General features: G+C 40.3%; 1 protein-coding gene across 3 annotated transcripts in view; it reads right to left on the minus strand.

Moving 5' to 3' along the window:
* The window catches only part of LOC136886298 (fatty acid synthase), a 146,774-nt gene that overhangs the window by 58,461 nt on the left and 70,430 nt on the right, over positions 1–17,883 (minus strand). For 2 of the 3 annotated variants that reach the window (XM_067159027.2, XM_067159026.2), the window contains exons 16-19: positions 17,631–17,876; positions 14,780–14,947; positions 6,592–6,917; positions 1,783–2,079 (exon numbers count right to left, since the gene is read on the minus strand). In XM_067159027.2, the coding sequence (XP_067015128.2) occupies positions 1,783–2,079; positions 6,592–6,917; positions 14,780–14,947; positions 17,631–17,876 (1,037 nt within the window). The remainder of the gene's footprint in view (positions 1–1,782; positions 2,080–6,591; positions 6,918–14,779; positions 14,948–17,630; positions 17,877–17,883) is intronic. The other variant, XM_067159028.2, reaches the window with a different exon arrangement.

Raw genomic sequence — 17,883 nt, forward strand, 5'->3', positions numbered from 1 at the left:
GAAGAAAAGAAAGCAAAACAAAGTTTGATACAGTTTTCTCCATTAAAGACGGATCATCAGTCTAGGAATACCAAGCCTGCCTCTCACCCACAGACCCTGGGTTCAATTCCCAGCCTAGTCATGTATTTTTTTTTTTTTTTTTTTTTGCTATGGGCTTTACGTCGCACCGACACAGATAGGTCTTATGGCGACGATGGGATAGGAAAGGCCTAGGAGTTGGAAGGAAGCGGCCGTGGCCTTAATTAAGGTACAGCCCCAGCATTTGCCTGGTGTGAAAATGGGAAACCACGGAAAACCATTTTCAGGGCTGCCGATAGTGGGATTCGAACCTACTATCTCCCGGATGCAAGCTCACAGCCGCGCGCCTCTACGCGCACGGCCAACTCGCCCGGTAGTCATGTATTTTTACCTGGAACCGAGTGCTAATTTGAGGTACACTCAGCCTACATGGAAACAATTGAGGAGTCATCTAATGGTGAGAGAGTGCCTCAGTCGACAAAGACAAGAATAACAGCTGAGAGAATTCATTGTACTGACAATGCATCACCTCATAATCTGCAGGCCTTTGGGCTGAACAATTATTGCTTGGTAGGCCAACGGCTATCAGAACTGTTGTGCAATGGGGTACTTTTTCCTCTACTGAATCATAACTGAAAAGTTTACAGAACCAGATGTTTTCAGCAAAATGACCGCAATACCCATTTTTTTTTTTCTCCGAACTATTCCCTTAACACCTCGCAGCATATGCAGCACAATGATACGCTGTAACATTTGAAACGTCCGCTATGTGGATTTTATAATAGTTATTTGCTTTATCGTAAGAAGCAAGGAAGGAAGAGGCAACTTTCAGCTATACTCCGAGCTATCTATTATTGCCAAGTGAAGTCGAATACCTTCATAGTAATTTACTTTGTTAAACTCTGCACACCTGTTTCAAGTTTGCTCGGAAACATGTCAGGTTCTCTAGCAGAGTTGTTCGTGACAAAGAAATAGATCATTTACTTGCAAATAATGGTGGAGAAAGTAATTAAGAGTGTGAGAGTAATACAGAGGAAGAGTTTGCTGTATCTTCCAGTGAAGATAGTGATGCTGATGACGTAATTCGTGATAATATGCCCAGAAATGCAAACTCATGGGGTAACCACCATACAAAGTCACAGTATTGATGTGCAGCTGTCCAGGGATAATCAGGTTAGCATATGTTTATACTATTATGTAATACTTTTTTTGATCATTTTCGCCTGCCCGTTTGGAAATTATATGATGCCGCACTCAGCATTGGGAGTACTACAAATAAAGCATGCTGTGAGTGCAGCCCGGAGTTTTACAATGTCACACTTGAGGGGTTAAGCAAGTATAAACAAAAAATTCACCAGTGCCTTCATAAGACAGTGGTGAAGTGTCACTAAAGTGTTTTTTCATCATGCACTTCATATTCTAAAACACAGACATTGTAGTCAAGAGGGTTGAGGTCAAGAGTAGTAGATGGCCAGTTAGAAGAGGAAACCACAAAGGAATAATTTGAGATCTTTAACCAGTGTCTACAGGACTGTCCCATGTTACACACTAATTTATAAACAATTATTTTCCTCCCTCTCTCTCTCTCTCTCTCTCTCTCTTCACTGGGTTTCAGACCCAAGTGTCACAAGATTCAAAATCTACTGACTATCAGTGGTATTTTCAATCATGCTTAAACCCTCAGCTAAGTTCTAAACTCAAACTGAACGCTCTACTGATGCCATACAAATGTTGAAAGCAGGAGGTGGTGCTGGAACTACTCACCTTGTTGAGCAGCACTATGCGATGGTTGCCCACCATCTGGTCCAGCAAAACTTGCAGGTTAAGGCGAGTGGTGCCAGATGTGGACACTCCTGCAGGCTTCTCCTTGCTCAGAATGACTCCTCCTGGAGCCAAGGCATCTACTGAATTCTGAAGCAACTTCAGGTCACTCAGTAAGTTAGTGCCTACCACCAAGTTGCAGTTCTTCTCTGACGACAGCCTGTGGTTGGCCACATTGATACTCTCATTCAGGTTGAACACTCTTGTTTCATTGACATCCATCAACACTGTGAAATTTATCTGTGAACAGAGTGTCGCTACCATTTAATGCATAGAGCAAAGAGATTACCAAAGAGTTAACAGTGATAAAATGCAATAATTATTCCTTTAAATGGAATGTTTTATATTTCCACCATTCAATACTAATAGATATAAATACATATGTTAGTACATGTTTCAGTCAGTAAGACCTTTTTCCGTTAATGAATGAATTAATTAATTAATATAAACCATTCCACTTCAAGGAATAATTATTTTATTAGTTAAAGTCAATATGGAACAAACATATATTCATCAGTTGATAAAATATAAACAAACAAGAAACATGGTGTCAAATTTCCATTTGCAAAAATCAAATTATCATAAATATGTTTTTCAGCAAATTAAACTCACACTGACAACAATTAATTTATTTACATCTAATGAATCGTTTCCAAGAAACATCTCTATGGAATTTGGAGTCGACAAGTGTAGGATTCAGTGTATTGAAAAGGGCGAGCTGACTCAGAGCCTATGAAACAAGCACGAATGAAAGAGTCAGTTCTATAGAGAATGATGAGATGAACTCACAATATTAACAAGGGAAATATTTCAACTCAAACACTTATATGCGATTCCAGTATCATCATCCTCCTTCTCCTCCTCCTCCTAGCATTTTCCTACTGGTGCAGGCTCTGCTGTTTCAATCTTGGCTCACAATTTTGTACAACCTTGGGCATCATCTGGTCTTAAGTTCAGGGTCTTCATATCAGCATCTACTGTGTCATGCCAGCACTGCTTTAGACGTCCACGCGGACGTTGCCGATTAATTTCAAAGGAGTGGGTGAAATCGGCAACTGTTCCAGGTGCAGCACACAGGACGTGACCATACCATTGGAGATGTTTTTCCTGTGCCTTCTCAGTGATAGGTGCAATGCCCATTTGCTGGTAGTTGGTGTCGTTTTTGACACGATACAGGAGTGTGATGCCCATCGACCAATGGAGCATACACATTTCTATGGTGTGGCAATTAGTGCTCCTTAGCTTTGTCGAATGGTCGACATTCACCACCGTATAAAGCAACAGGACGTACTAAGTGGTATATTTTGGAATTCAGATGTAGTGACATCCCTCTGTCGCAGAGTACGCATGTGACCTCCCTCCATCTCATCCATGCTGCCTTTATCCTACTTCACACTTCATCACCTATCCCACCATCAGTTCATAGGCAAGATCTTAGATAACCGAAGTATGTTTACAATATAAGTCCAAGCTTATTGTAACACTGGTGTGAGATTCTGCATCCACTGTATGTACTGCAGATCAGCAATGAGGCTGGTGTATTCTACAGCTGAATACTACTGCTCAACCTGGCTTGCGAGTGGCCACAATGGACTGATAAGACATCCAACTGAACCAAGCAATGTGTATCATTGCAGGGTACATCTGACCAATGAACACTCTCTGTCTTTCCATCCTAAGTCACATGCCACCTCCATCCCTAAGAAGATTACAGTCATTGCTTAACTTATGGAAGAAAATAGAAAACTTTCCTCACCTCCCTATCCATTCTGGCATAGCAGCTTCCCCGGCTAAACAACTAAAATCCAGACACCCTTCTTGGGGTACTGCAATTAATCTACAAGACAGACCTTTAAACGTATCAGAAGCCAGGAAAGAACCATGACAGCAATCCTTGTTACTCCATCATCACATCATTAAGAATCCTTGCGTGCACTGGGATGAATTTCTCCTTCCCAGATGAGAGTAGAGGATGCTAAACAGAGTTAGGTCAGGAGCTACTCTGTTCAAATGGGGATTGAAGGTAGGCATTCTCTTCATCAATCTCAGTTCTACGTCCATCTCTTTTCAAGCCTCGACAAGCTCGTTTCTGCTTCCCAGCTTCATCAGAAAGGTGGGTATAAACACTATCTATCTGAAAAAGGCAATGTATGAAGATGTGGAGATTCTTCTTGTCCTTTTGTGTTCCATGTTTGTCCTCGTTTCCTATTTTTGTTGCTCTCTCTTCCCATAGTGACTTGTCATCGAGTTCATCCTGTTATACAGGGTCTCTCATATAAACTCAGACTGAATGCACGGTGTTTGTACTCTGCGCTACGGCAGCTGCCTCAGCTGAACTTATGTCGCGCGCGGCCGCCCTGCTTCAAGCATGTATACAATCTTATATGAAATCTTACCTTATAAAAGATGCTGGAAGTGTCGTCCTTCCTGGGTTGTACAGGCATTGTATCTGGTAATCACATTCCAGCTGATGCGAGTGAGTTCTGCCACTGTAATGTTTCTGATTTCATTTTCAGTTCCTCCAATGTGTGGGGATTTGTTCGATACACTTTTTCTTTCAGTTTCTCCCACAAGGAAAAATCCAACACTGTTAGATCTGGACAACGATAGAGAAATATACCAGCACTGATCACTCTGGCTGCAAACATTTCTGAGATTGTAAAAAGGGAATCTTCTGCTGTATGAGCAGGAACTGAATCTTGTTGAAACCACCCACACCATTTTTCTTCTTCCATTAACTGATGGAAGAACGGCATGAAAATGTCACCTTGGTATCTCTCTGTATTTATTGTCAACTCAAAAAAAAAAGCCCCAATTATTTGTCTTGTACTTAGAGCACACAAAACACCAATCTCCGTATGATAATGAGGGACTTCATAAAGACCATTAGGATTTTCTGCACACCAATAGCGAGAGTTATGACTGTTCACACGACCATTAAGATGAATCCAGAACCTTTAAATACGACAATACAGTGTCGCAATGATAACTGACTCACCATATTAACAGCTGAGATTCGGAGTGGTGACTGATGCTTGCCAGGTCAAACACATGCAGGCTGTTCGCACGGTCAAGAACTATGCGCGCGCCTCCCATTCTGCAACTGCTGTAGCAGAGAGTACAAATACCATGTGTTCGGTCTGTGTTTCTAATAATAATAATGTTATTTGTTTTACGTCCCACTAACTACTCTTTTACAGTTTTCGAAGACGCCGAGGTGCCAGAATTTAGTCTCGCAGGAGTTCTTTTACGTGCCAGTAAATCTACCGACACGAGGCTGACGTATTTGAGCACCTTCAAATACCACCGGACTGAGCCAGGATCGAACCTGCCAAGTTGGAGTCAGAAGGCCAGCGCCTTAACCGTCTGAGCCACTCAGCCCGGCGGTCTGTGTTTCTCTCTTTCTCTCTGACTTGATTTGAAACTTGTTTGTTCCTTACCTATACATATTGCAATTGAGTGTCCTTTATGCGCATACAGAGGCTCTATAGAGAACTTGCACTCTATCTCAAGTGAAGCTCCTCTCTGACTCTGGAACTTTAGTTGTGAACTTGAGATGGTTGTTGCACATGTTGTATACAGTATTGTATTCATCTCATGCTAAATAATAAATAAGAAGCATACTGGCTTCGGAGCAGACCCAGCTCTTTCATCAGTAGGGCCTGGATTTTTAGGTGGTAAAAATCTTCATTTTAGAATTCTTGTCTGCCTAAAATTTATTTTTTTTTTTTTTAGGTTTTGCTTCGTGGATGTCTTCTAAGAATGTTTTCATGAGCGGTGTTATTCCTGGACTTATTTCTCCTAGCTACATTAGCAATGTGTGCAGCTGTGAGTTTGCATTCAGGAGATAGTGAGTTCGAGCCACACAGTTGGCAGCCCTGAAAATGTTTTTCCGTGGTTTCCCATTTTCACACCAGGCAAATGCTGGGGTCTGTACCTTAATTAAGGCTACGGTCAGTTCCTTCCTACTCCTAGCCCTTTCTTGTCCAATAGTCACCGTAAGACCTAACTGTGTCGGTGCGACGTAAAGGCAATTGTACAAAAAAATGTATATATTGCAGTGCAGTTTTCAGGTTAGTTATGGGAAACTTACTTGCTTGGAGCATGTGAGAGAGAAGAGACTACTCGACCATCCGTAGTAAAGTTTCAATCTACAGCAATCCATTTTTCAATTTAGACATTGTTTCGCCATACATCAATCAAGGTTAGAAAAGTATTGTAGCAATTATTCACCACGCTTTCTGTCTGCTGTAATTTCTGCGGATGACTGGAGGCCACCCCGTTACGTTCTTCCTGACTGTCTAGCAGCTGCATCACATGTCACATGTGCAGTGGGAAGCATGGAACGTGCTGCATTTAATGGTAGTAACCTGAACTATCCGTCCTACTGCTTACAATAGTGGTCGAAATCATGTTATGGTAAATTTAAATGGGAAAAAGCGGCCTATGACCTAGTTGTTAGGCCCCTTTAAACAACAAGCATCACCATCATCATCATCAATGGGAAAATAACATTCTTCATTTGAACAAAGTAAAACAGCTATTTAGTTTATTTTAGGTGTCAACCCCTCACTTAGGTATTTCTAGGTACAATGAAATTTACATATTCTGTTTCAGAAAGTGTGAAACGAATATACATCTTGAAAACTGTTAATTAAATAGTGAGGGGGGGGAAATGGGTTCAAAACCTAAAAATTTGAACCCTAATCATCAGCTAGGGAACAAGGAGGAAGAAGATAAGACTATACTGACCTGTGTGAAGGGAGTATCATTGATGATGCTGACAAGGTGCGGTGCGAGCAGCTCAGCCTGTGAGCCATCTCCTTTGTCGAGTAGCTCGATTCCTCTAAGGGACTTACTACCCTGGTTCTGCACCATTATCTGAACACATACACGGAGCAGGTCCTGCAGGTCTGAGAGAGGGCTCTGAGTGACGAAGTGAGGAATGAACTTATACTTCTCCAACAACAGTTTGCTCGATGGCTTCTGGCGGGCAAGAGAGTGCATCTTCAGGCCTCGGATTTGTATGCCACCAGACTCGATGAAGTTGATGCCTTTGTGCACATGTACTGGGAGAACTGCAAAAATAAAATAACTCTCAAAAATAAAATAACTCAAAAATAGAAAGGTCTGAGAGAATTACTTATTTAATATTTATTTGTGTCCTTCAACACCTACAGCGAGCACATCACGAGGGAGGTCCTTGAAGAGTGGAATGGCGCCACTGCAGTTGGTGGCAAGGAAATTAGCAATCTGCGATATGCTGATGACATTCCGATAATAGCCAAAGACCAACATGAAAGGGAGACAGCCATACAAAGACTAGAAAATCGGAGCAGGGTGTGTGGACTCAAAATTGACAGTTTGAAGACCAAAGTAATGATCACAGACCACCACAACAACAACCACCACCCAGACATCACAAGAGTCGCTGGCTATGATACCGTCATCCACTTTGAATACCTGGGATCCATTGTCACTAACAAAGGCAAATGTGAGCCTGAAATGTGCAGGCGCATGGAATGCGACAGCAAAGCTGATTCACATCTGGAAGAACATCTCCATCACTGTCAAGACGAAACTAAGATTGGTGCAAACTCTCACCTTCCCCACTGCAAAATATGCAGCAAAAACTTGGACCATGATGATGCCAAATCAGTGCCATGAAACTGTGGTGCTATAGAAGGCTGTTGCGAATACCATTGATGGCACACTGTATCAATGAGTCGATTCTGGGACAAGTCGGCGCAAAAACAAGACTACCGACCCCCCTTGTGAGCTAACAGCTTTTGAAATACTTCGGGCATATTGCCACGAGATCAGAGACAGTGGAAAAATTAATCATTGAGCGGAAGTTGACGGCCGAAGATCCAGAGGACGTGTACCATTATGATTGGCAGATAAACTCAAGAGCCTGACAGGAAAGAGCCTGCAAAATGTGATCCACCATGCTCAGGATAGCGAAAACTGTCCTGTAGGAGAACTGTCAACATGCTTTTGCATCGCATCATGATGTCACCTCACCTTTTGTAGGGTTAGAACATGAGAGAGAGATTTATGTCTTTAGCAGTAGCACTTAACACACATATCAAAAATCATAGGCTAAATATGAATAAAACGATAATTTTAATACATAATCTGAAGCAACAAGGAGTATGGATTAAGTAAATTAGAGAGGAAATGGAAGAACTAGAAATAACTCTGAACTATTTCCAAAACAAAACAGAAAATTTAAAGAAACTGTAAAACATAAAAATAAGATTTAACCAATTGAGGCAGACATTGTTGGCACAATGAATATGCCCTAGAGGAGGAATTATTTTAAAGGAAATTTGTGTCTACAACTTTCTGTGAAAAAATTATAATTATGGAAATTTCAAACTTTCAAAACATAAAAAGAAAATGAACAAGATAAAATACAGAACATTGCATGTTAAAACATATTTTCCACGAACTGCAGAACATGGAATATGTTTAATTTTGTTATTGTCCTGCACCTATATCCAGTCCGTTGGCACATGTACGTCACATTTATCTTCTCTTTGCTACTCCTCTTCATTTACGACACTATTCAATTCGTCATCGTCAGAACTAGAACTGATACTACTCACTTCACTGTTACTTTCATCGAAAGAATTATAATTATCATCATTTGAATTGTCCGCCTCTGTAGCGTAACGGTTAGTGTTATTAGCTGCCATCCTCGGGGGCCTGGGTTCGATTCCCGGTACTGCCAGAAATTTAAGAATGGCAGGAGGGCTGGTATGTGGTTGAAATGGTACATGCAGCTAACCTCCACTGAGGGTGTGCTTGACAAGAGCTGCGCCACCTCGGGATGAGGACAAGAGGTTACTTTTTTACTTTTACATTTGAATCAAAGATTTGATTCCTTTTCCTTTTAGCTGCTGACGAGCTGCCATGTTCGTTTACTTGTAAAGTTGAAGACTAACCACTTGAAAATATCAAATGAAACCAAACTATCATCGATTATCGATATATGTATCCAAAGAATATGAAAAGAGATGTCACTCACATATATACCGAGTCACAACTATCTCCATCTATTGTGGAATCAGTTGAATTGCATCGTAACGTGCACCGCCGTCTCAATCCTATATACTGCCTGCTCTATGCTACGCGGTTAACATGCTTCTCAGAGCGAGCTCTTAGTGTCGCAAACCTCCGCTAGGGGCACCAGCTAACACACCCAACTTATCTCCGTACCCACGTTGTTGTGTTCCAGTGCGTTTGCATCGAGTATTTAGGTATGTGTCTCTGGTTGTAAAATGATGAATTATTCTGTTCCTCTCTGGGTATCATAGCAAGAAATCCAAATTCTTCAGGTGTGAGGATTCCTGAAATCCCCCTAAGAAAAGAACTTTGGAAAAATTAGTTTAATGCTATATCAAGGCAAGGATCAACCAAGGGTAGTCAATGGATTCTATCTGATTATTCTTGTGTTTATAGCCTGAATTTTAGATATGGAGATAAAAGATAAAACTAAAAGAAAAATATATTGAGGCCAGAGAGTGTATTAATTCGGTTTTTGAATTATCCCCATTACCTTCAAACCAGAAAAAATAGCTCCACGAAAAACCAGACAATGGCAAAATATTTCATCGGAAGAAATCTATGATGAAACAAGTTCTTCAACCGCAGGAAATACATTAGATGATGAGTACGAAATTCATGTGAACATCGATGTGTCAGTCCAAGCCAATATTCCAACGAGTAAGAATGACAGCAGTGATCAGAAAATCAAACATTAGAGGCTCCCATCGACAGTTGTGAGACTGAGATAACAGCTGATGACTAACTGTAATGAAGTTAAAGACTACAGAGGAAATTCGAAGACAACTCAGAAATTGAACGCTTGAATAAAGTAAAGGAAGCAGCTAAATATAATGATCAAAAGACCGTTTATCTTTAAAATCATATCCATAATTTTCGCAGGACAAATCCGCGCGGTCAGAACAAATCACACGGTGCTAAGTGGCTTGGGGAATAGTATCCCAAACGGTTATGAATATTGCAGGGCTCCTGGTCTAGTGTCAGCTACGCCACAAAGTACTCTGGAAAGGTAGTCTAAATGGAAAATATTGATAGCATTTGTAGGGATTTCCCAATTATTGAAGAAAAAACTTAGAGCTGAATGCAAAACTCTCAGACCAACAGAAAGGAGTGTAACAGTGATTGCCGATTACATGGCTAATTAGATACAGCTCCTCTACGAACCAACCAGTGACAAGTTCGTTTGCGTGGTCGATGTTGAGGGTGTATGCGGCACTGGTATTGGAAAATATCCTGCTCTCACGAATAAACTGTTGTGTTTTGTTGTAAACGGACTTTCAAAGTACTGTAGTTCTCTATTCATGCTGCTTACTTCCTCGTTAAAGGCTTAGATGTCTCCGATCTATTCCTTTTAGTTCAGAAATGATTAATGCTGTTGATTGACAGTCATAGACCAATGTTTAAATATTTTGGAGAGGGAAAAGTGAGAACCTGTGTGACTCATCCATGTTATCTTACTCGTAAACTTCTTTTTCAGTTTTCACTATTACCATTTGATAAATGTGAAGTCCCAGTTCCTAGACAGTGAAATAACAGCAATGGCATCATCACCTCCAAATACGTGAAAGAAGTTTATAGCCTCCAGAGAGACTTGACATCCAAGCCTGTTTGGTATTACGAATAAACAGAGCAATTCGGAAAAGATTATTGTTCTGCTGTACAAATATTTCCCCAGTGGTCACTGCTGCTATTCGCTTCATGAAAGAAAACCATGCCCGTTTATAAACACATGTTTAGACTTTTCATACGTGGGATCGACAGTGTGCTTCATGGAATCAATTTACAAATTTTTCACATTCCACGGCGTTATTGACAGAACTTACCACATACGGCAAAACAATCCAGATTGTGTGCATTTCTATTAACCAGCAGATAAAATACTTACAATTGTTAAATGATGATTTCAACGAGTACGTTAGAATAATTCAATTGGAATAAAAACGTTGAAAACTGAAGTGTCTGACTAATGAGACGGCAGATGCTGTCTCGCTAACTAGGAAATCTATAATGGAATGTGTGTCTTATCTGTTACAAAATCGGTTATTTTATGTTCTCACTATATGATTTTCTGGGGACGCAATAGAAGCACTGTTTAATGCAGTGTGATTGGGTGGTGGATGTAATGACATGACGGACGCACGCACTGCATTATGTGCTATAAAACGTATCCTGATATAAGGTCATGAACAAAGGGTCAGCAAAACAGTGATAGAAAATTGTTTGCGTTCACTGCTGGTAAATAACTGTACGAAAAGAACTGCAAAGGTGCTCCGTTACTCGTGTCGATAAAATTCTGAATTTTTCATATAACATGCAGCAATGGGATGATCATAATATATATATTGTAACTAGTAAGATTTTATATATTTTACGTTTCTGTATCTTAAGCCAAGCTCAAATGTGAAATGTTAGTTTCTGTATCTTCTCAATTAGTAACATGTTAAAGATTATTTTTCATTATGAAATATCGTATGGCTTTTAGTGCCGGGAAATCCCACGACGGGTTCGGCTCGCCAGGTGCAGGTCTTTCTATTTGACACCCGTAGGTGACCTGCGCGTCGTTATGAGGATGAAATGATGATGAAGACAACACATACACCCAGCCCCCGTGCCATTGGAATTAACCAATTAAGGTTAAAATTCCCGACCCGGCCGGGAATCGAACCCGGGTCCCTCTGAACCGAAGGCCAGTACGCTAACCATTCAGCCAACGAGTCGGACTATTTTTCATTTTATATTGGTTTTACGGACGAACTCTCATTTAACCAACATGTGTTCTGGGTGCGGTAAGTGCTGCCATCTGCAATGTCGCTGTAAACGTAATTCTTGCAGCACAGAGTAGGCAGTATGTAGAGATTGAGATGGCGGTGGTAATGTGTGAACACGGAACAGTTCCGTGATTCTTCCTCACGTCCATAGTAGCGGAGCACAGGATGGTTCCGTGATTCTGCGTCAATGGGTTAACCAAAAATAGACAAACGACATACAGTGAAAAGGGTATTTACAGATAAGGAATGACAAAAAAAAGACCAGAATGAATGAAAAGCTGCTGGGAAATTTGGAAAGAAAACCTAATGAAGAAAATAACCAGAAAATGATTGACTGAAATGGTCAAATAAGGCCATGAAAGCAGCAACAGCAACAGCAGCAACAGGGAAGAAGAAGGAGAAGAAGAAGAAGAAGAAGAAGAAGAAGAAGAAGAAGAAGAAGAAGAAGAAGAAGAAGAAGAACAAGAAGAAGAAGAAGAAGTAGAAGAAGATGGTGATGATGATGATGATGATGATGATGATGATGATGATGATGATGATGATGACACCATAATCATGCTAGAAGTATACAGTCCCCTCAACAACAACCAATCAATCACTCCAGAGGGTGGGGGATTTGCATACATACACGGTGTCCCTTGCCTGTTATAAGAACCAAATAAAAGGTGCAACGTCTTCTGTCTCTTATCTTGTGAATATGGTTTGGTGACCACGAGACCACTAGTTGATTATGGTATTCTTTCCATGTATTTTTGTCAGGTTCCTCAGTTTCAACATTCCTATCTGATCTCTCTCAGTCACCTCTTGTTTTAGGTTTGTGAGGTCTACACCCTCTGTGGCTAGATCAAGGGTTTTAACTTGTGGTTCGTGACCCCTTGGAGGTCTGTTGGATGGGATTCATGGGGTTTGTGAACATCAAATAAAAATTCAACATTTATATTCAGTACAATTTTATAGTTATAAAGCATGATAGTTAAATGGTAAACATTTGTGACCGTTCTTCTTGCAAATGAGTTTTTAAATACATTAATTTTTAATCAGCTGACTGCTGTTTATAAATAAAATTAGAATCTGGCAATGTGGAATGTTTACCATGAAAATAACTTCATTAGCAGCGTGGCTAATGCCTGCAATCGAAGTGTCAGTTGACACGAGCTGCTTTACAATTTGTTGCCAAGAATAAGAGCAGCCAACTATAAGCGAGCATTTATAAGAATGAAAAAATGAAATGGCGTATGGCTTTTAGTACCGGGAGTGTCCGAGGACAAGTTCGGCTCGCCAGATGCAGGTCTTTTATTTTGACTCCCGTAGGCGACCTGAGCGTCGTGATGAGGATGAAATGATGATGAAGACGGTACAGACATCCAGTCCCCGTGTCAGCGAAATTAACCAATTATGGTAAAATTCCCAACCCTGCCAGGAATTGAACCCGGGACCCCTGTGAACAAAGGCTAGCATGCTAACCATTTAGCTATGGCGCCAGACATTTATAACAATCAAGGGGTCTTTTTTGAGTCCGCCCTGTCAATACTTAATACATACAATGACAAAGTTGGTGTCAACATTAAATGTACATGACTTGAGAAAGGACCTTTCTCTTCATCAGCTAATACAAATATTAAAAACAACCATACATATCTGGGTCCTCAAGATGATTACAACACATAATAAAATATATCTAAAAACTTACGGTCACTTTGAATGACACTGAACTTCACGGCATTAGATAATCCAAATGCGGCAAGGAATTCTGTGAGAGTGATTAAACTCACTAGCAGGCCTACATAATTTTATTTCAACTCAAAGATATACTGTATGGCAACATTATTCAAATAGTTATTAGATCTCTGTGGTGCTTTGTACATCATAACTTTTTGATTCTTTGGTGTATTGTGTTCACAAACAGTGTTCTCCACACATTCAGTGTTCTCCCCAGAAATTTTCGTCAGCCGGGTGGCAGGAATGAGTAGCCGGAGAGGGAATACTACGTAAGAAATGAATATGATAAAATTTCAATGTATTCCCTTCAAGTCATTAACAATAATATTGGACAGGTAAATATTAACTGCAAAATTGAACTATTTTAGTGTTATCATGGCGAACGAGACATAACAGAGTATTCTGAACTTCTAGTGTTCTACTGCTCGTTCATAATCGTGTAACTCCAGGGCTTACCACTCGGTTGCTCTGGAATATGGTGGTGGTGGTGGTGGTGGTGGTGGTTATTGTTTTAAAAGGAAGTACAACTAGGCAACCATCCTCTATTCACATTAATCAGAGTGAAAAAATGGAAGGGATCTAACACTTTGAAAAATGAAGATATCGGCCAAACAAAGACAAGGACCACACAGGGCGTGAAAGTGAAAGACTCCCTAGGTCTCGTGACCTAATACCATTGAGATCTGAAAAGAACAAGAGTTGGCCAGGAGAGATCGAATAGTATAGATGAAAGTGAGGAGCATGGCACAAGTAAGGGGAAGCAATGCCAGGACTCAGCAAAGGACCCCGTGGCCGCTAACCCACACTCCCAAGTTAAGAGCCTCTGGGGCCCCTTTCAGTTGCCTCTTACGACAGGCATGGGATACCATGGGTGTTATTCTAACGCCCCCACCCACAGGGGGAAATGCCAATGAGTTTGTGATGTCCCGCGGACTCGAGTGCTTGCATCCATTAATCCAGACAGAGCTCACGCACGACACTACATGAGAGTGAAGCTAAACATTTAAATTCTGACGTAACCGATGCAATTATGCTGACAATAATGAAGACTTATTATTTAAATAAACTGTTTTACAGTAATTACCTCTTAATTTGGAGCACCCAATGACTCAGATATGTATTAATATTATGTAACCAGCACATATCTAGGTCAGGTTTTCCGGGCGGTCTGCCAATTAAAAAGGTTCTATGGAGAACGCTGACATTATAAATTTGCAAGCATTACAATAATGAGAGCACTAGAAAAGTAATTTTAATAATAAGTTTCTGATATATATTATTATGTGTTGTAATCATTTTTACAGTATACAGTAGCATAGTATAGCACAGTACATTCAACAGGTGCCATGGAAGCAATTCAAATTGAACGAATGTCTTCTCACCCTTACTGTTCTGGGTGTCCTCATTGTGTTTGGGGATGTTGATAGTCAGTTTCTGGATCGCGCTTGGCAAGCGTAAGTCCTCACGCTGGTCTCCCAAAAGCTTGGCTTGGATCAGTCCTTCAAGTTGCAAGATCCAGTTCTTGTTGGTTTTTATCTGGGCATACGTTCCTGCAACATACAGACATTTACAACAACAGCAACAACAATAATGGCGTGTGGCCCCCGGAGAGACCTGGTGCAGGCTTTTTTTTTTTCACCTGTGACGATGGGGCCCTACTTAAGATGAATTCTAATGATGAAAGACAACACAAACACCCAGCCCCCAAGACAAAGAAATTAACCAATGAAAGTTAAAATTCTTCAACCCAGCTGGGAATCGAACCTGGGACCTTTTGGACGAAAGGCCAGCACACAAACAAATTAGTCACGGAGCCGGACATTTACAGTCATTACTATTAGGTATTGAAATGTTTAGCTTACATTGCCTATGCAGTTTTGACACTGAATATTTAACTGTGAATTGCATTTAGTACCACAATTTTTCATTATACATCAATACTGAAGATCTGTCAAATTGGCCTCTCAATGAATACTGATATCCATCTTCCTGATGAGTAAGGAAGCAGAAACCAGCTCATCAAGGGATGAGAAGAAATAGATGTAGCAAAATTGTAACTGATGAGAAGAGAGCCAATCTGTTTGAAAGCAGCAGTGTATGAAAAATGTGGAGACTGTCCTTGTGCTTTAGTCTTTTCAGGTTTGTTCTTGTCTTTTCCATTGACGGTTGCAGAGTAGGCTTCGGCCATCAAGTGGCCACAGCTAGTCCGTTGTCCGACAGCACTGCACTCCGATTGACCGACCGAGCAGAGAAGGTGTGCCCGCGGCTCTGCGATTGATCTACACCTCTGTATTCGGGAGACAGAGTGGGGCTGGTTCCATCGTTGGCTGTCCTGAGAATGATTTTCCGTGGTTTCCGTTTCTCGTGCACTAAGGCGAATGCCGGGACAGTTTCCTTCAGGGACAGAGTGAAAAACTGTTTTAGTAGTAGGCCTTGTCTTTCCTTTCTGTGCTCCTTTTCCCCTCCACTTTGGCCTGTTATTTAAGTTACCTTATTATGAGTACCTTTTAATATGTCTATCTTTCTACCTAGACCTCAAATATCCTCATTCACCTACCTCTGTTCCCTGTATTTACTCTTTGTCTTTCTAATCACTGGCCAGCTAGCTCCCTCTGTTGATAAGTGGTAGTATCGGCCTCCGGATCCTAAGATAGCAGGTTCAAATCGGCAGAGGTGATCAGATTTTTTGAAGGGCAGAAAAAAAGTCCCACTTGCCACTCTATGGCATACGGTCAACATGAAAAAGATCTCTGGTGATACATTTGGTGTTTGCCCACCAAAATTCTTTTCTAAAAGCTCTCAGCCACAGAGAGATCTGGTTTACTCTGCCATCTATCAGGCCTAGAGTAAAATGGAACATTGAAATTGATGAGTAGACAGCCAGATGGCATCAAATTTTTTTAAAAATGCCTCAGACCATACAATTAGTATTGTTATTATTTTAACATATTCTCATTATTACAACTGGATTACAGAATAAACACAAAGAACTTCAATACACACAGATTAACAAATTTAAAGTGCTGATTGTCGTTACAATGAATTTTTAATTTGACCATTTTTATGGTCTCTTTCGATCTGTATTAACTTTTACCACTGATCTCATTACACTGAAAATCAGGAATTTAATAGGAGTCTGTCTCATCAATACTTGCATCGTCCTTCTAAAACTTCTGTAATATTCTTGGTATTGAGTACCTCTTAGGTACCAGAGACAAGAAGTAATGTATATAATCATATATACATATTTACACACAAATTATTTAAAAAACTACTGATCATTCATATGGGGGAGTCATGCAGAAGAATGTTCCATCCCGGATGACATGATAGGTGGGTAATGTGACTGCTTTTTGAAGTTCTATGTAGCTGAGTGGATGTAGATTGAGAATTTTGAGGCCGTTTTGTAGTCTTTGGAATAAGACCACTGCACGCTATGATTATTGGTATTGTGATAACCTTCTTGGCTCTCTACATTGTTTTAATTTCCACTCACAAATCCGCGTACTTGGATATTTTCTGTGTGTATGTTGCATCATCATCATCATATTCATCATTATTATTATTATTATTATTATTATTATTATTATTATTATTATTATTATTATTATTATTATTATTATTATTATTATCTCTTTATACGTGATTACAACTAAACACTATAAGTTAAAATTTACTGGAGGATAACGGTGGTTTGTTTTTCAGCATGTTGAACTGAGCTCTTAGAAAGTTCAACTGCCTTAAAATGAAGTTGCTTTACCCCTACTTCATACACTCGTATTATCCAAAATCCATATATTTACTATCCTTTTTGTTCAGATGTTAGCAAAAAGAGATTTCTTTTAATGTGTTGTATTGTGTAAAGTCCATTGGGATTACACCAACGCTTTAATCTGGGAACCCGGGCTGAGTGGCTCAGACGGTTGAGGCGCTGGCCTTTTACCCCACCTTGGCAGGTTCGATCCTGGCTCAGGCCGGTGGTATTTGAAGGTGCTCAAAATATGTCAGCCTCATGTCGGTAGATTTACTGGCACGTAAAAGAACTCCTGCAGGACAAAATTCCTGCACCTCGGCATCTCCAAAAACCATAAAAGTAGTTAGTGGGACATAAAGCAAATAACATTATTATTATTATTTTTAATTTGGGGAAAAAATGCAAGTAGTAACATAAATTTTTCCATCATTGGAAAAATAATTTAGAATGTCTGTCATGATAACTGATCTCATACTCACCGTTAAGATCTGAAGTGACAAGACTGCAGAATTCTCCTGAATAGTTGTATCCTCGCATCTTGAAGCGCTTGTAGATGTCCTTTGAGGTAAGCTGTCCATCCTGTGTTTCTGGAGGAGACAAGGGCAATGATTCTTTGCTCACATCCTCAGGGATATAAACTCGACCACTAGCAATGATGATGTTGCTGTCGGAGACTTCAAAGTTACCAGATCCTTTCTGAACCATCACCACCAGCTCAATCTCATCTGTAAG

Source organism: Anabrus simplex, chromosome X, assembly GCF_040414725.1.
Source record: "Anabrus simplex isolate iqAnaSimp1 chromosome X, ASM4041472v1, whole genome shotgun sequence".
In the NCBI taxonomy this organism is placed as follows: domain Eukaryota; kingdom Metazoa; phylum Arthropoda; class Insecta; order Orthoptera; family Tettigoniidae; genus Anabrus; species Anabrus simplex.